Source organism: Bombus huntii, chromosome 6, assembly GCF_024542735.1.
Source record: "Bombus huntii isolate Logan2020A chromosome 6, iyBomHunt1.1, whole genome shotgun sequence".
NCBI classification, from domain to species: Eukaryota; Metazoa; Arthropoda; class Insecta; order Hymenoptera; family Apidae; genus Bombus; species Bombus huntii.
Genome location: NC_066243.1, coordinates 17,220,653 through 17,240,174, shown reverse-complemented (window position 1 = coordinate 17,240,174; position 19,522 = coordinate 17,220,653). Strand labels below are relative to the sequence as shown.

Sequence of the window (19,522 nt, the reverse complement as noted above, 5' to 3'; positions counted from 1 at the left end):
ACGCGTAAACTGTCAGTTGCCGAAGTTATTCTTAGTTCTTAAATATTCGGATAGAAACAAAGTCAATACGAATGTATATCACGCGTGTTTCTGCATTCATCGTAAGATCGCAACACGGTGTTGGACCCTCGAAAATCGCCACGTTTATCCGTAACGAGGATGCACGAGCATCGAGGAGCAACGAGAAGCTCTCTCTTTCACTCTCTCGAGTCGGTTGGTGCCACGGGAAGCCATTAACGCCAATTGTGGTTTCATTAATTTTCATCCTTGCTTTCGCTGGCCGAAGGTGACGGCTCGGGAATCCCTGATCGGCAACCCGTTCCCCGGGGCCTCACGAGAACGCGAACCTGGTTCGCTTGGCGAGCAAGGTCGACGGTCTGAATGTATGCATGGCTTTTTTGCTTCTTCGGGTGTTGCTCGTGCTTGGTGGTGGATTGATGCATTGGGTGCTGGGCGGACCCAACGCGCGAACGCTGCGCTTGGGTGGCTCCGTTTGAACAGAGAGTTTAATTGGGATGTGAAATATAGTTGGTAGTGAAGCTTCGTCGGGCTGTAAGAGCGTTTAGAAGGTGAATTCGACGAAGGGAGGTTTTTCGAGTTGGCGAGAGAAGAGCGATAATGTGAAATTGATCCAGGAATTGACTTTTTCATGGCTAGAGTGTCTAGTTTCTTTAGAGCAAATATACAGGTTGAACTAGTAGTAACTTGAAGTGGGTTAATTACCACCTGTCTCCGTCATTCTTTCAATTAATCTCGTTATCTTATTAATAGAGCAACGATACCGTCGAATCTCATCTATCGAAACAAAATTTTAGTCAATGTTGGATGAAACGAATCCGAGAAAATTGAGCCAACAGATTGGAATATCAGTTCCTATTATTTATACGAAAGTTGCAGTTAGTGGGAAGAATTATTAAACTCCTATTATGTGGGCGCTAGTTATGTGAATTGTCTGTACCTCGGCAGATTCACGTAAATGTACTTCTATCATAATAGAATAATAGAATACATTCATGGAATATACAATAGTAGAATAGTAATGGAATAATAAAATTCAAATTATACAACCCTAGATTATATAGATTAGAGTTGCGGAAGGATTGCTGGAAAATTTACAGATTTTCTATTGAAAAGGAAGAAAGATGCTCTAAAAACGCGAAAACAAGCTTTCATCTTTCATTCTCTTGAAAATATTCATTTTAAGATTTCTGTTGACCATCTTTTACTCTTCTCGATATACGCTACAAGATTCTAAAATTTTATCGCCCTTCATAATTACTACATAACCACTACAAACCATGATTTACAATTCATAAATATAGCATTCGTAGTTTCATAACTAATTTAAAGATTACGCTGGTTAAAGGGCATAAGAGCTAAGAACGTAGGTAAAACATGACGAAACTCTACAGCCGAGAAATTTTACGATCACCAGGAATATTGCAGCGATCGTAAAAGCATCAAAACCCACCACGATGCGCTCGCTTCCATTATGCAACGCGACATTCCATTACGCACGCCATGGGGACTTAAAGCTCCGTTTAAAACAGTACAACCCATGTTACTCTGCTAGCCTTGAAACGCCATCCATCTAATCCACGCGACAATCCCCGATACCATTAATCATCCGAATTCGTCCAAGCCACAAGCAATTAAGCTTGCTCGACTTCCATTTCTCTCTAATACTGTACTCTCCCTTCTCCTCGTGCAATCTATTCGACTTCCTCTTAGAACCCCGTTAACGATCGCGGCATGGCATGATTTTCGTTATCGATGGCCGGCGTCGCGGCACGGCGCCGCCTAACGTTGTACTTAGAGTGGACGCGAATTTGTTTGTATACACGCGACCAATCGATCAAATAAATTTTTACGAACGTGGGTCATTTAGGTGTGACCCTTTGACATTGACCAACATCAGTAATGTCAATAGAAATTGCAAGCTCGAAAGCAACCGAAAAATCTCCGTCGACGATAATTGCTCTTGGTAATCAAGAAAATTCCGTTTTATGCTGGTAATGATTATCGGTAACCAAGACCGATCGAAACTTCTTATTGCGGATAACGGCTATTCGTGACCAAAATCACTTAAACCAAGATACTTACGCTGTAACCATTTTCATTCGGATTACAGCTGTTAGAATCCCTGATATTGAAAAATTGATAAGACAGTAAAAATCGTTAAAAATTTTAATACACCGAATCATGGCCCAATTAATTTACCTATTTGGTCGTTTACGTGAATTCGCAACCACAGCCTAATCCGATAAGAAATCGATAAACGCGAATTCCACGGCGAAGGGTCATTTGGCATCCGAGAGAACGGTGTCAAAGCCTATCGCTGGCTGCCGGTTTGCACTTCGTTATATTTCGTCGGGGCGTTGGCTACGCCGCGGACTCAAAGACGACGTAATTGCATCTCGTGCGCAATATACGCTACTTACGTATCTCTTAATTAATTCGTGCCTCCGCCCCGCCCGGTAATTATTTCCATATCGCCAGACACGTACCTCCGTCGACGACTACGGCGAGGACCTCGGCGACGACTACCGTGACGACTACGGTGAGGACCTCGGCGACGTCTATCTCGACGTCTACGTCAACTATGGCGAGGATGAGGTCGAAAGCGACGCGTGGAGAACCACGGACACACGCGTCGAGAATATCGAGCATTTTCAAGCTCAGTCACCATATCGCTTCGCTCGTTTCTTTCTTTTCCCCCGTCTTCTTCTTCGTTTTTTTATTTCTTTGTTCATAATTAATTACACGGCAAGAGAGTGAGATTAGTTCGTACGAGATGGCGAGAAAGAAAGGAATGCTTATCGTCACGAGACGATTACGTTAAGCGTTCTGCTCATGGTTCGTCCGTCTAGTTCGCTAATCGAGAAGATATTATTAGCCTCGCTGATTTCGTTCGTCAATGATGCCCGTTTTTAGAGCTTGCTTAGTGATTCATTTTACGGAAATTGGCTCGAATCGCAGAATGGATTACTTTTTACGAACATGGAATTGGAATTATCGAGCAATCGAGTTGATAACGAACAGAGATTTCGCTCTCTTCTGTGTGATGATCTTGTAACATAGGACGAATCTTTTCTCTCGATAAATTTGCAAACAGTTCTTGAGTATTTTCCTTTTAGAGAAGCTTCTTACTTCGTGGTTCAGAAGAAATCCAAATTTACATTTATAGGGTCGAGCAATGAATAATTAATGCGTCAATTTGATACTTCTAATTAGGTGTTAGATATCGAAGGAGGTACTCATCCTTAATTAAGTACGAGGTATTGAAGAATTAATTAACTGTTAATTATAGACTAATTAAATATTTATACGTTAATCTTGTTCGTTATCATTATATTATTTTTGTTCGCTTGTTGCTTAATTTTCTTCATATCATTATGATAAATATTTATCGAATGAATACTCGACGTCGTACGTTATTTCCTATAAATCTGAAAATACGACAAAACGATTTATCGCACGTCTATATTTAATTGAATGATTGCCAAGTAGTGTCGAGGAAATATCTCGTAACATATATGCGCGTCTTTCGTGTACGTGTATCTCACCCTATATGCTTCCTAACCTTGGCTGCCATCTGTTATCATTCTTCGGAATTGCTAAGTATCTCGAATCTCCCTGCTTTTATTGGATTTTTGATTTTTGAAAAACAAATTTCCCAGGATATTCCCAGTGGAAAAAAACGACGCCGGTAATATGATCGAGCGTATCAAACCTATATAAACTATAAATAAAACGCATTTGAACGTCGCCATCGTCGTATTATTTGTACTATCCTCATTTATTCGTCGAATACAGATACTCGTGCAGATTTTACAACTTCTTATTTACGTAATACATATTGAACGTATAACACCATTCATAACTATAAAATTGTACATTCTTCGTACATTGGCAATCGCTTGGAACGGGTTCAATCGAAGAAATAAGAATTCAAGCGTGATCCTACGAGTCTTTTATATCGCAATTAATCGAACTCACGTTACATTCCGCCGACCACACCTTCCATTACTTCGAAGCACGCGGAGGAACCTGCCCACGGTGTACAATGTAATATTTACATTTCGATTAGCCTAACGTCGCGCGTCGTCTTGGAATCGAGTAATCGTGATCAGTATTATCGAGTTTTAAGGAAATCGAAAGTGCCTGCTCCCTTCACGGTCAAGGACAAGAACGAGTGGTTTTCCGGGAACAACTTGCCAAAATTTGTCCGCCTCCACGATTCCTGGCTGATCGACGATCACAGCTATACGTAAATTGTTCCTGAAATACACGACACATTGGGTGAGATTAGACGATCATGGCCAATGGCGTTATTCAATCGGCTTGGACGTTATTTGAATAAAATATTTGGAAAATGAGTAGTTGATTAAATGTTATTTTGAGAAAATTATACGTCAGTTTATTTGAATAGAAGGGTTTTTTCAAATTATTTCATTATTTATCTATCAAATTATATTTCACTTTAATTGATATTTCGTGTTTTGATTTCTGATTCTATTATACCATAATCGTCATTTGTATTGGAAAGGCAGATGCGAAATAAAGTGGGAAATCATTTGATCGTAACACAAAGTAACATTACTTTCCCTTTGGTTATTAAAAAATCGAAGTTAAAATGAAAAGAATTAAAGCAATTGAAATAATGTTTCCTCATTTCTCATTTTTATTTCAAATAAAATTTGCACATGCCTATTACTCGATGATCGTTACCTTTCTGTCTGCTTGTACGATTCATCGGCCCATCATCCTGTTGGCAGCGAAAAGGAAACGATAAAGGAAACAATAATCCATAAATTATCGAGATTGAACGAGGTTCGTGTTGGCGATGCAACGTTACAATCAGCATGAAGGAATAAAAGAATCGCGAATATAATGAGCATCGTCCATGGCTCGCATCCAACAAACGGGACCGTTTAAACTCTAAACGATGCGCTGTTATGCGTTGCATCGTTTGATACCAAGTTCGATAGGTACGACGCGACGATCGAATAGCTTGAATTTATGTAACTTCTTCCTTCTCAATCACTCTATATGGTATATAAATTCGTAGTTTTTGATTCGTCCTTTTATTTATGGCCTCTTTAGTCCTCTTTGGATCACCTTAATACTGTTCGTGATATTTATCATGAATAAAGTGTGTTTCTTTATGGCGAGTCGTTTGATGGAAATATTCTCAAAAAACGGGGCATCTGCTTATATTTATATCGTAATTCTATGCGTTCAATATTTATGTACTCGTTCTCGGCATTATGTAAAATAGATATAGATATTACATCTTGGAATACGATAAAACAATTTATTTCGAGTTATCGCAAGATCTAATCTGTATTTCCCAATAGGCATGCTCAAAAAGTATCTCATTCGTTGTTTCATCTTCCGTTCAGAGGAGTATCAAATTCGTTTGATTCTTTGTATCGCGCTATGTTCCAGAAATCATTACGTTTCAAACAAAACTACCTCCACAGCCAAACGAACGTGTCTTGAATTAGAACAAGATCCACGCCTATGTCTCTCAGCAACCTCTTCAAATAATATTTCACTTGTCTCTATGGTATATATTTCGTCTTTCTCGCAAAGTAACCAAATTCGTTTGATTTTTCTGCAACTTTTATCGGTCGTACTCTCCATCCTCGGATCAGTTTATTTTCATTTAAAGCAAGATCTACTCTATGTCTTTCAGTGGATATCTTCAAAGAAATATCTCGTTTCATCCTCTTCTCAAAGTCCTGAAATTCATTTCAAAACATATTCTACCGCCATCGGTGTACGACCACTGATCGCAAATCGAGTATCACAACAAGAACACAACTTTCCCTGCTTCGAATCTCCGGCTGCGTAACCAGATACACGACGCATAAACCGTTGCCAAACCAGGACACGATGTACGGTATCACATCCCATCCGCAATCCCATCGATTCGACAGCCTCCACCCACCTCCGTGTCACCCGAAAGCGAAATCAAACATCGATCCTCAATTACTAGCGGATCTGTTGCCGCTCTCCATGGAACCTCGTCGTGTGTTGTCCGTCCTCAGGATCACTCCCTGAGCGATTCCATATTGTTCAAATGGATCCTTCCTATAGATCATCGTTTCCTCCCTGTAAATTTTATTTTTTGGAGGTGTAGACGTTCTCGCGGGAGTGGTAGTCGGACTATTTTTCGGTGTCAGGGTCTTACTCGGCGTGGAAGATGGACTGTTCTTCGGCGAGTTTCGCAAATTCGACGTGGAACCTGTCACGGTATTATTGTTGTCCCCCGCGGCGACTGCGTTGATCCCTTGTAGCGCGTTGAAACTCTGCATGACCAAATGAGATGCAACAGACATAGTGAGAGGGTTGGCGGATTGCGACGCAAGGGGAACCTGCCCAGATTTCTCGTTTCTGGTCGCTGTCAGATTACTCGATTGATTCTCCACTCGAGCCACTGCCATAGGCAGCATTACCACCGGTGCATTCTCTACTCGAGACATTGATTGCGTCGGGGATCGATGCTCCGCTCTCGGGGTCGAGCTCTCGCCCCGAGCCATCGACGATTGGCCGTTCGCTACCGGTACACTTGACCTCTCCACCGGTCGACCGATCGCCATGTTGGATCTGTCTGGCTGCGTCGAGCCAGCCAATACAGTGGCCGATTGCGTTCTTCTCGCAGACTCTGCTTCGTTTCCGTTCGACACCGGCGAGGCCGGAAACGGGGCGGTTTGCGAACGATGCCTCCTAGCAGGGATCTGCGGGCTCCTCGGCAAACTTCCATTACCGATCAAGTCTACCCGCGAGGTTCGATCCTGGAAATCTTGCGAGGGCTTTGCCAGTTCGGGAGTTCCCTCGGGTAAATTAGATTTGAACCCATTGCCACTCCTCGTTGCAAGAGTCTCGTCCTGAGAAGCGTTCAAACTGCTCACTGGTGAATTATTAATTCGATCGTTCGCCAGTGGCTTCTGATCCTCCATGTTGGACTCGGTTTTCAGAGGTAACGCGAGAGGAAGTATTGCGTTGCCGTTTATTCCATTGGCATGGACCGCGAGGTTAGGATCGCCGTTGGGGAAACTGGCGAATCGGGCGATGGTTTTTCGTTCCTCGGCTACTTGAGGTGCAAACGGAATCTTCCTTTCGGTTGGCTGTCTTTTGATAGGCTGTCTCTTTCTAGCTGACGATGCGTGCGTTCTATTTCTATGTCTCTTAGGTTCGTTCTTTACCACTGGACGAGTCTCCGGAAAGTGTCTGCCTTTCATCGAGCTCGGTTCTTCGTCTTCATCCTCGTAGATACGAATGTCCTCGTTCAGATCCGACTCGTCTTCCTCGTACTCTTCGACTATAGCGCTCGCTTGAATCCATTCTCTGATTCGGTCCTTCTTCTTAGCTCTGTCCACCGTGGTCTCGATCCCGTACGTGGTCAGAGTGTGAAGCAGTTGATTCTTCTCCTCGAGAGAGCTGTGGAAGCTGTACATGGACGGGCAGAGTTCGTCCCTCTCGTCGGCGCCACCTGTACAAACGTCGAATCAACGAGGTGGATAGGAAAACGAGAGGAAGAGAAGGTCTTTAATTCGGATCGATCGTTACCGTTCATAGCCTTCTCCGCGCCGAGTTTCGCTAACCATCTGTCCTCCAGGTATTTGTTTATCTCCAACACGCTAACGGGACGCTTCTCGGCTTTAGGGTCCAGCAATCGTTTGAACATCCTTCGTAACAGCGAGAAGAATCGATGAAAAGAAATTAGGAGTTTGATAGACGAGTAAAACGTTGGTACAAGTTTTAGAATAAATTGACGAAGGTAGATCGGTGAACAAAAGAAAATTTGAAACTGACATTTGTATCGTATATTACGAGCATTCTCGAGTATCGTGCAAGGACAAAAAGCAAGACTTCTAACTTCTGTGAGAATCATTTTAATAGAATATATAACGAGTTTTGTAAATTCTATAGATTGTAATTTGGTCTACGAATAAGATTCCGTCATATCGCTACGTTTAATGATTCCGTTCACTCAGAGACAATAAACCATTTAACTCGGGGGTTGCTGACTTGCTTTCAGTCGTACTCGTGCTTGTTTCGAAAACAAACCAAAGCTAAAATGGAAACATTTCTCGGTATTACTCTTTGCGCGACCTCAGAATATAATCTGTCGTACAGTGAATCCTTTTGCTTGTTTTAACGCGCTGAATCGATCCTGAAAACGCCACCCTTTTTATGAACTCTCCTCCCCACGTGTTTAACGAACAATTTCAGTATGCATCGATTTATATTTTTCTTTCTATACTCTCTGTAGTCGGGTTACTATATGCCAGATTGAACTTTCTGTTCGTTAGAATTGAAATTGTACCATGTAAATGTAAATAGAATTTCTCGACGTACGAATAATTCCTTATTGAACTAAAAAGCTCGAAATTTCGATACTTTAAAGATTATTTCATAAAAATGTAAATTTCAAAATTTCCCTCGATGTAAATAATTTCTTACGAAAATAGAAGTTTATCGGTTTCATTGTGTTATTAAAATTGTTCGATTATTCGATTATTTAATTTAAATGATTTAATTACTTAAATTAAACGTCTTGCGTTAATTTTTGACAGATATTAAATGCTTGAAAGCGATCAAATTGTTAGATAGAAATCTTTAAATATTACTAAACATTTGCCGGCGCCTGGTTCTCTCGAAGAAACTGACCTTTGCGCTCGTGAGCTGATCAGCTGAAATAATTTCGGTTTCTTGGCTATGTTGAGCGTCGCGTTGTGCCAGTTTTGATATCTGGTGTAACGCGGGTCGTCCAACGCCGCTTTCTGCCACGGTAAGCATCCGGTCAGACAGACAAATAGGACAATGCCGAACTGCCAGACATCGTGCGACGTGAGAGCTCTGAAAACGTCAAACGTAAATAAGCTGCACGCGTACGCGTGCATATTTTCTCATTCATGATCGTGATTTTAACCAGCTCGAAACGATCAAACCTTTCCTTACTAAAATTCAATGCGGAACTATCCGATAGAACGTTTATAAATTTGTAATAAATCAGATAAATCTTTCGGAAGATTAATGGCTGTAAATATTGGAAATTGTTATAAAATATTATACAAATATATTTTTGAATTAGGTTTGGAAGAGCTATAAATTTTCTCTTGTCAACGATATAAAATGAACGAAACCCTGTTATTGATATCATAAAATATAACATATCCACGCGATATAACGATTCATTCATCATCTTCCGAGACAATAAAAAGATGTTGCAAAAAGAATAAAAGTTACATAGAAAATACGCTTTCCGCATCGTCGATCGATCAAACGTTTAAACAAAACAGAACAGATTACGTCAACAACGAGATCATGTTCTCCCGTATAAATGTTAACCCAAATATTTCTTCTGGCCACGATTCTCGAATCAATTTCAATACACTACTTCCCAAAAGGTGTTTATCGTTTGAGCACGTTGTTAAATCGAAAGTTTAACGTCGACTAGATTTAATATCTATTCGATCTTGTTTCTATCATAAATTCAATCCTTAATCGAATCCTAATTTAATTCGTCGATAGAAATTATGTTTATACTATCGTGGGTGTAATTTTATAACAGTATTCGGTTTCTATCACATACGTGTTTCTGTTTTAAAAGTAGGACAATCGTTGTTTGCATCAAATTTATGGTAATCCCAAAAATGAAAAATAACCGCGATAATTGCTAATAATGGTCAATCGTATAATTACTTGTACGTCTCGTCAGTGTCGATCTGCAGTACCTCGGGTGGCGAGTATGGCAGCCACTCGTTGTGCCGACGCACCACCGTGTTCACCCTTCTGGTCTCGCCGAAGTCGCACAGTTTGATCCGCGAGAAATCGCTCCTGAACACGAGAATATTGTCGAGCTTGATGTCACGGTGCACCAACTCGCGACTGTGAATATGATGCACCGCTGCAGCCAATTGTCTGACTACCCTTTTCGCGTGAAGCTCGCCGAGCCCAGTCTCCGTTACGTTGGACGTTAAATCTCCTGAAACGATGGGTCGTATACGGTGTAATATCGTAACTTTTATGGGAAATGTAGAAATATCAAGCTTCTTTATTGTACGAAAATAGATGTTTCTTATTCGAGTATTTCAAATTTGTACGACTCGAAATATCTGAAAAACGTGAGGAAGGAGGCTTATTTCGAAAATGGAATCAAAGGAGAACGAAGACAAGAATCCTGAAGAAACAATCCTGTTTTGCAGCAAGACAATTTCCACAGCCGTGTTTTTCTCCTATGATTGGGGTTAGGTTGGAGTTAAATTGGTTGGGTTGGTTAGGTCGATCGGTAGATGGTTCCAAATTTCTACAGAATATGGTAAACAATTTGCAGCCAGTATTAACGATAGAACTTCCATACTCTGTGTGGAATAGGTAGTATGCATCAGCAGCGATTACTCAGCAAACAGCAAATTAAAATTTCAAAGAGCACCAATTTATCATCTCGACGTTTCTGCTGGCCTTTATTCCCTTTTTTCCTGCATCTATCGAGATTCCTCCGCGTCGAATATTCCATTATCCCACACATCTGAGCTCCCACAGCCCCCGAGAACAACATTTTTAAGGCGTTAATCATACACGCATGGCGCAATGGTCATCCCACACCGTTATAAATCCACATTCGTAAAGTCGTCAAAGACTATTAGGTAGAAGCTATACACGGTTAGACATTTGATGCCATCCCTCGTTTAAGAGTTTTAATGGAAAAGTGACCCAAATTTATTTGTTCTACTCCAACTGTACCTTTCATACATGAATGTTGTTCTTGAAGGATGGATCATTGTTATTACGAACATCGAATATTTTATTTTATGGTAATAAAAGGAGCAAAGAGTCGAGTGGAAAGGTGGACAAATTTTACTTCTCGTTGGACAATTAAATTTGCATAAGAAACGCATAGATGACACCGATATAACCGAATATTAAAAATATTTGCTCAGTGAAAAGAATTCATATCTGGAAGCATAAAAATTTTTCTTGTAAAATTTCTCGCGATATTCTTCGAATTACACATTTTTTTCTTTTCTTTGCTGCTTTTTATTGTTTTTATCATTTTTGTTCGAAATTCCTTAAGCGAAGAAAAATCTTGGAAAGCACGATGCAAGTCGATCGATAAACGACATTCACGTGCATGGCGTAAAAGGGACACTCACCAAGAGGAGCGTACTCCTGGCTGAAAACGTAGAAGCCAGCGGTCTCGAAGGCCACATCGTAGGTGGTGATGATGTTCCTGTGCGCGGCCAGGTGCAGTCCATAATGGAACTCGCGAAAGAAGTCCGAGATGCCGGTGTACGCCTTTGGCAGCGCCTTCAGTACCATTTCGGTCTGGGTGCTTCGGTGCTCGGTTAGCAGGATCTTGCCGAACCATCCTTCTCCAACAATTTGTAGAATATCAAACTCGTCGATCAAATTCACCTGTTCGGCAAAAATTCATCAATTCAGGTGTTGTTGCTTCGAACGAGAGATAGGCGAATGATGAATTTTACGAAGACGTAGAACAGCTGCTGTTTGTGGTACAGGTGCTGCTAACGAAAATATTATCGATCGATGTTAAAATGCTATCCATAGCTCGATATATCGAGAATATTGTTAAGATATCGTAACCTTGCCATGATCCTTGAATTTCTATTTCAAGTTTGCTCTCATCTTGGCAAATCTTTAACCAGATGTTTAATATAAGGTGTAATTGATTTGATAATTATCTGGTAATTAATTGAATCATTGAAACACGAGATGTTTGCAAGTAAAGAATTATCTTGTACGATAGGACATTTATTAATAATGGCTAGCAGCGTCTCTAGCTTTGCGTGGATTTTCTTCGAGTCGGTCGGAATTAAAGAGGAACGCGAGAGAAGTCTATTTCTATTTCGGAACGCGACTTAATTCTGCTATAAGATCGATGGATATCGTTTTCGAACGTCGGAAGATACCTCTTGGAAGCAGAGGATTCCTTTTACACTGACCAGAAACTGCTCGTGGATCCATGAAGTTGCATAATTTAGTGCGATACGTTGTAAACGTCGAACTACGGGAAATCGTAATGCGGTCGTAAATTACTAAAACTAAAGTCACTGATAAGAATTGGATCGGATGAATGATTTTCTCTTCTTTATTTATTGCCAGTAATATTTTTGTGGGAAAAATTTCAACACCGATGTAGAATTTAGATCGTAGATTATGGAATCTATATATATTTTTTTTTTTACTAAAACGATCGTTACATTTACAATTTCATTGTAATATAGAGTTAAATAATTTTTCTTCGTACGTGTATTTTAGCGATCACTCGACATTTTTCAGTTTTGGAACGAAAATAATAATATTTGAAGATTTTTATTCAGGTGTGTACCTGTCTGCGTATACGTTATACGCACGTACGTTCGTAAAACATTTTCATTCGAGACCCAGTCTTTGTTTGAAACTTATTTCTTTAAAACGAACACATCATCTGTCATCGTCTACCATTTCCACGTTACAAAAGCCGAGGAGCTACAAGAAACCGAGCTAACGTCGTAATTCTCGTGAACTCAAACTCCGTATAACTTGCACGAAACGTGTTCCAAAAACCTAAAAAAGAAGTTGTCTCATTCACGGCGACACATATTCACCCGGTAACTTTAGAGGCAAGCGCCAACAGAGTCATAGACTTCACCACGATGCAGTGTCGTCGGTGTTTGCTGGATACTCCGATTTCCCAAAGTTAGAGAAAGACCCTGGCAGAAACACGATTTGCCACAAACCTCCGTAACAATGAAAACGGTGTCGGTTTATTACTCTCCAACAGCCGCAGACAGGCTGTTCGCAAGACTCGTCGAGGTGTTAAAGGTTACAATCGCGTCGCGCACTATCGTAAAGTGGGCATTGAGCGAGAAAGTTGGTTTAGTGCCAGAAAACGGATGAGTCCGCGTTTGCTTCGTTTCGAGGTTCACTACCTTGTATAAATATTTGCATATGTATTATGAATATATTATGAAACATTTTACGTAACGAAATTATTTATGAATATATTTTGTATGTAAGGGGGAGTGGGAGTGTATGAAATATTTTGAAATCTCATCAAGACCTAAACTTCAATTGGTATAAGTAAAAGAGCGAGAACGTCGATGCTAGATGGACGTTGGTTCTGCGGAGACATCTAACTCGAGTGACTTTGTATCTGATCGATCTATCTATCTTAGAAATGTGTTCTTCTAACTACATTCGAAATGTTTCGTCACTCACAAATGTCGAACTGTCGAGTAATGTGGCCATATATATTCTTTCTTATAGTTTAAATTTAACGGAACGTCTGGTCCCAGATAAGACAGGGGAAAAAGAATTCGCGGCAAAGAGACGTTCTTCGATCTTTGAAAATATGTTAAAAGTTGCGCCAGGTGTCCAAATACTTTTACACGGTTGTATAAATATTGCGCATGCAAGCTACTATTTCTGGATCTCGACAAACAATGAATGAGTGGGAACGCGTGAATTATGATTGTTAATGCCACTTAATCTCGATGATCTTTTTGACCTATCGAACGATTTATTGGCGTTATTTGAGGTTATGATCGCAGCTGTTGTTTTGGAGCCTGTTCGTTCCATTCGTGACTCATCGGCAGGCGAAGATCGTGGCTAAGAATGTTCGCTTTTGTTTGATGTTCGGTTAAGGAAAAACGTCAAAGAGTGTTCTTGCGTTGGTCCATAAGTAGAGTCGAATGCCAACTTCTTTATTTAAGTGTTTTATAGGAGAAATAAAAGTCAGAGGAGTCAGAAAGCTTTGTTGATGGATTGTATCGAGCTTTTCGTGCCTCTTATTTCGAGCCTCTTATTTTCAGCTGCTATTGGGATACATCGAGTCGATGTGTTATAAAGAGCATTTGCGAATCTATGGAGTTTATCGATATTACGAAACATGTAAGAAATATGCAGAATATATACAATCTATAACGTTTTTATCTTATCGAAAGTCCAACATTGAACTTGCCAAAAGCATCTGCGCGTTTTCGATAATTCTATAATAGTTCTAGCGTTTAAATACATCAGTCAATTTCTTAATTAGATGTGAAATTTTACTAGATATTCGAGAACCGAAGAATTTATCTCGAACGTTGTGCGCAGAATTTCAAAGCAAGCGAAAACACTTGCATCGAGTTGCAACGTACGATTTCACTGTATAAATTCCCTCATAAATTCCCTTAGTTTTCATTTCTGAAAAATATTATTACCCTTGTAGGTTATTTTAAAACGGATTTCTTTCATATATGATTTTAATTTTTTAACTTGAACGAATATGATTTGATTTCAATTTGAACGGAATATGCCGTATATTACGATCTAATAATAAAAGTAATTTCCGTGATCTCCGCGATAAATATTATAAAATCAGAGACAAGAGATTAATAATTAAATTGGATTGCAATATACTGGCAATCAGAGAAAAGTCGGTAAAAGCTCGAGTAATCGGTTCATCCATGGCACTCTAAATTTACGTTCGTCGTGTCCATCCTTCCCTTTCGATTAGACCAACAGCTTCGTTCAATCTGGTCGATCGAAAAATCATATTACCTGAAAAGAGTATCAAAAGGGCTGGTGGACCGATCGAAACGAACGCGCCGAAACGAACGCGCAAACGAAGGAAAGAGGTGAAAAAGGGGTAAAAAGGGGGTTGCTCGTATCACGAGGAAGATTTGATTCGCCAATCGAGTTACCTTCTCCAGCTCGAACTCTCGTATCCTGTGAATGGATCCGCCAATGGCCTTCTTCATTAAGCTCATTCTGACGGACGGTCGTCAATCGTGCGCCACGAACTCGAATTCGAGCCAAAAGTTGCGTTTAACTGTCCCCTGTGATCGACGCAGATATCGCGAGATTTACATTCTCTCGTCTCACGCTGAACGCTCCTTCTCGTCACATGTTGGTCCGTTGGTCTTGGCCTTTACGTCGATCAATCTTCGATCCTGTCGCGAAGTCGATGGATCTTACGACTGAAACGATTGAAATTGAAGGTTGTGTTGTTTATTTGGTAATGGATGGTTCTTTCGTTGTCGACGACTAGATTGATAGAAATTGTGGAGTTCGAATGGTAGATACGGCGCTAATATTCGGACATACCGTTGACTTCAACGATAATTATTCTATTTAAATTTGTACAGGAATAATTAAATTACGAGCATAATTTATGCGCGTCGAGATGGCTCGGATTAATCTTACGCATCGTTTTATAACAAAACGAGAAGGATCGCGTGGATATGAAGTATCGCTACTTCGACAACGCGATAAAAATCACGATGAATGGTTTTTACGAGCGTTGTGTTTTAAAACACTTGATGCAGTGGTTTGTTGCATACTTCGCATTCGGTTTTTATTTTTTCTATCTTTTCAGCCGCAAGCTCTCGATCATGCCCAGTGATGGATGGGCGAGACGTGTATTGGTTACTTGAATTGTACCAGAGAGGATTGCGTTTTCACCTCGTATTGTGAACGTGTGTAGGCTGATTATGTATTGGGAAAGGGTGATCGCAGCCATAAATTCAAGTAAAAGTATAGAACTAGCGGGAAGGATGTATAACGCGAGAATAGAAAATTATGATATAGGATTCGTCGAAACTGATTTAACATTTCGTTTAAAAATTTTGTAGAAAAATTTTGTACGAGGTTTTGTTCAAATTATATCTTTACCAATATGCAGATATAAAGGTATGTGTATATCTATATATACATATATTACGAGGTATATTTCTTCGTTATTTACTTGAAATTCCGTAAATCGCATATTATTCAAAGTATCTATAATACGAGTTTACACATTGCAATATGATTATTTCGCCACATCGCCAATTGGCGTGGCCGCTCGTTAAAGCGTTAATTTAGAATTGCAAATGACGCCACATGATACTGTAACTATTTACATCGTTCGCAAATTTCTAAAAGAAAGTTGCAAGTTCCCGATACATTTATCACATTACCTTCGTCGTGCGACGAAGAAAATCAAGCAAACAAGATTGCAATTCTCATTCGCCATGATTCTTTAAAGAAGTTGCGATAATTTGTCCGATTAGTTCCTATTATGATTCGCGAACGTTACGCAAACGGCTTCGAATTAGAAGCTCCGTACAGTCTAGCGGCATTTTGTAACAACAAGATCCTGTTGAGAATTAAAGCGTGGGCCAAAGTGCTGGCGAAGTGGTAGGGGAAAGTTTGCCAAAAGCCACTTAAACCGCGATCACGTACTTCCGCGTAGCCGCAAAGCGAAAGCGCAAGTTTTAGATAATGCGCCCTTTGTGCGGCCGTGCAGGGTAACGACGCGTTTTCACGGAGTTACAAAGCTCGTAAGTGGCACGGCCTGCTCGTGAATGAGAAGAGAAAGAGAAACGGCGATGCGGAAACAGAGAGGGAAAGAAAAATGCGGAGGGAGTAAAAAAAAGTTTGGTGAATGACGCCTTGCGTTGGGGAAGGTTCGCCTGCCACTTCGTCTCGAAGGAAAAAGATATGTACTTACTCTGAACGCGGGCGTATCGCGTTCAGAAATCGTGAAAAGAATCGAGCTCGCGTCGTTTGATGTTCAGCTACTTCCGATGGAGAACGCGTTTTCGCGATACAGGAGCGGCGTATTCAGACCATGAAACATTCATGCCGACGCGGAGATGAGAAAAAAAAAGGTATCGATGCGGCAGAGAAAAATAACGCGGGGCGAAGCAGAGCGTCGAAGGACGTGAAAATGCGACTCGAAGGTAGACGATACCGCGCGAAGAGATATTAGACGCATCGAACTTGATTCTGGCTACCTTTCACTGGGTCTAGCGACTTTTAGTGAGATTGGAAATATCAGGTAGCGTAGCGAAATTTGAAAAAGTTCGTAGGCGATGTGTTTCGAATCTTTCTGTCCGCCAATTTCGGCTTTTCTTCGTTGTTTGTCCGATTTATCTTTGTCGGATCGTCCTGATTTAACCAATCATCTTTCAGCTTTGAGAGGAATAAAAGCTTTCTAATCAACTTGATATTTGGAAAAAAATTGAATTAATTGATCGATAAATGACGATCAGCGTAGTTTAGATGAGGTTTTCACGTTGAAAGAAAAATTAAGGAAGGGAATAACGGCGGTGTTCGGAAAAGATCGTTGTTAGAGCAAAGTACACGTGCCTAGGACAGAAATAGCGTCTCAGATTCCAGGTTATAATTCATAGCTATGTATTATTCGCTCGAATAAGTTGTTCCTGTTTATGATTTCACGCAGGTAGGGGATACTCCTTCTCTAACGAAGGATTTAAGATCTTATATTTCCGAGTCGCGATAATTGTTGCGCAAGTTGAAACACAACGAAATCCCGCAAACCTCCGACACACACGGGATCGCTCGTCCTCGGCCAAATTACGTTAACTATATCGGCCGTATATTCACCGGATATAAAACTCTTTCGCTAGCATTTACGTCGATTCTATTTCTTATTAAGTGTAAACAATCGTCAGTTAAAAATGACAACTGTATACGTATGTGGGAAGGAGATGAGTTTATGAGATTGGTTATCTTAATAAATGTCGGAACAAAGTAATTAGGACAAGGAAGAAAGGCGTATTATCGCCTAAAATAACATTTACGAATAGTAAATAGCTGGCTTGTCAATGTAATTTGTAATGAAATACAATTTATATCTCCGATACGAAAGAGATTAATAATTCGATAATTTTCCTTAATTTTCAGGTAATTTACTAATTTCTTGTCTTTTAGTATGAACATAATCGTCTTTCATTAATATTAGAAATAGATTCGAATACTTAGCCCCATACCTAAGAAATGCCAAGAGATCCGGGTAGAGGAAAAACACCGAAAAGTCCAGGTAGAAGAAAATATCGAAAAGTCCAGGTAGAAGAAAATACCAAAAAGTCCAGGTAGAAGAAAATATCAAACGACGAGTAATCTTCGACAAAAGATCCAACTGGCGCCTAAGCAATCACTTCTCCGCCTCTTATCGCACTTTCCCTGAGCATAGCTCGGTTATCACTTTCCCCGACCGAATAATATGCTTCGCCAAATGCTTCTTTCCCAACTTTCGACCACACACTCGCCCTTATTCGCACTCATTCGTGCTCATTCGCACTCATTCGCGTTCATTCGCACTTTTGGCACTTCGTTCCAAGAATTCGCTCGGCCAACCCGGGCTACAATTAATCCGTGAAAATGTCACCAGCACCACTACCACGCACTTATTTCTTCACGAACAACTTCATAATGTGCCGAAATCTCATCGAAACGGCCCGGAATCTTTTGTCTCTTTTGAAACACGAAACTCGAGTTCGGTTCTTTCTGCTGCTCTAACCGTAAACGTGCCTGCCGGGATTCGTGATTTTACAGCGACTCCCGTGTACGCTGCACTCTTCGACTGTCTGCAGTATTTATAAAACACCGACCGGAAAGCACGACTGGCGAGCTGATTTTGGCGCCGAGCCGGCTTGGCCGTGCGCTAACGCCTCGACGCGGACGTCGTCTTCGTGGATCACGATGTTCATCGTCGAACGGCCGAAGAATCGTCAATTTTCAGCGAAATTTACTCGTACACGCGATTTATCTCCAAAGCGATTCACGACTGTTCACCGACCATCGTTAATTTTCCGATCTCTGCGTGTTGTAACCACGTGCTAGAGGTAGCTGAACGCATAATCGCAGTCCCGGGAAAATTGATGCGTCTGCGTCGCGGCACGTCGAGCTTTCTGCGAGCTTTATGGGAACGCTGACTAATTGGGCAGTTATTTCCACGTGTGGAAACACCTCCCTCGGGGAAAAGTGGAACAACGGTAGAGATGCTTCGCGTGGAATGTGCCAAACGTTGTTTTGAGTGAGATGAACGCATTTGTTTCAATCGGATCGTTGGTTTTGCTAGAAAATTTCATTTCCATCGGGGGAAATTCATTTTAGTCGAATATTTAGCAGATTGCGTAGCATTCGCGGAATTCTATTAGACAGGTTTCGGAGAAAATGCACGGTCAGACGATTTGTCATTGAATAAGAATAATTTTCGGGTATATAAGAAACGCTAGCACATTGTATTCTGTAGTTTTGGTTAAGTTGGAACGTTTGACACGCGGTTGACCAATGATTTCTAGAGACTGGAGTAAAAAGTTTATCTTTGTTATCAGGTAACTTTTTATCAAGGAGTTATGTAATTAATGTAATTAATAGCATAGATGTGATTAAAATTGTTTCGTAAATAATTGCGATATATGCCGTGGACACCTATCGGGATTTCGTCCAACAACTTTTCGCTTCTTCTGTAGAATACTTTTAGCTTGACTCAGTCGGTAAATGCCACTTTTCTACACTACCAAGTAACGATGATTTTAAATAAATTATGCGTATATGTATGTATTCGCATTAATTAGCATAATTACTCAACTGTATATACCTTATTCGCAAAAATTATTTATTGCGTAATCATCACACAAATATATTAACGATACTATTAATATACATATATTTCATGTATTTAATCGCTGTCATATATTGTCTTACGTTTGTTTAATTTTTTTTTATTACG

General features: G+C 40.4%; 1 protein-coding gene across 3 annotated transcripts; it reads right to left on the bottom strand.

The window, feature by feature from the left end:
- Positions 1 to 3,775: 3,775 nt before the first annotated feature.
- LOC126866794 (uncharacterized) lies at positions 3,776 to 18,424 on the bottom strand. 3 transcript variants are annotated; one of them, XR_007690040.1, is made up of 8 exons: positions 17,778 to 18,424; positions 14,703 to 14,978; positions 11,169 to 11,430; positions 9,718 to 10,000; positions 8,683 to 8,871; positions 7,579 to 7,697; positions 4,732 to 7,501; positions 3,776 to 4,281 (listed from the first exon to the last, which is right to left on the bottom strand). XR_007690040.1 is itself a non-coding variant. In XM_050620749.1 (7 exons), exons 2-7 carry the CDS (start codon positions 14,766 to 14,768, stop codon positions 5,994 to 5,996), a joined length of 2,427 nt encoding a protein of 808 aa, XP_050476706.1. In that variant the 5' UTR covers positions 14,769 to 14,978; positions 17,778 to 18,424; the 3' UTR covers positions 4,324 to 5,993. The 3 variants fall into 3 exon arrangements, 1 of the variants encoding a protein (XP_050476706.1); XR_007690041.1 differs by lacking the exon at positions 14,703 to 14,978; XM_050620749.1 differs by lacking the exon at positions 3,776 to 4,281 and having other exon boundaries at positions 4,324 to 7,501.
- Positions 18,425 to 19,522: the final 1,098 nt, after the last annotated feature.

Coding starts and splice junctions, on each gene's coding strand:
- LOC126866794 (XM_050620749.1), bottom strand. CDS start 14,768: ATGAGCTTAATGAAGAAGGCCATTGGCGGATCCATTCACAGGATACGA. Junction 11,431..14,702: donor GAGAGTTCGAGCTGGAGAAG/GTAACTCGATTG, acceptor TTTGCCGAACAG/GTGAATTTGATCGACGAGTT. Junction 8,872..9,717: donor GACACTGACGAGACGTACAA/GTAATTATACGA, acceptor TGACGTTTTCAG/AGCTCTCACGTCGCACGATG.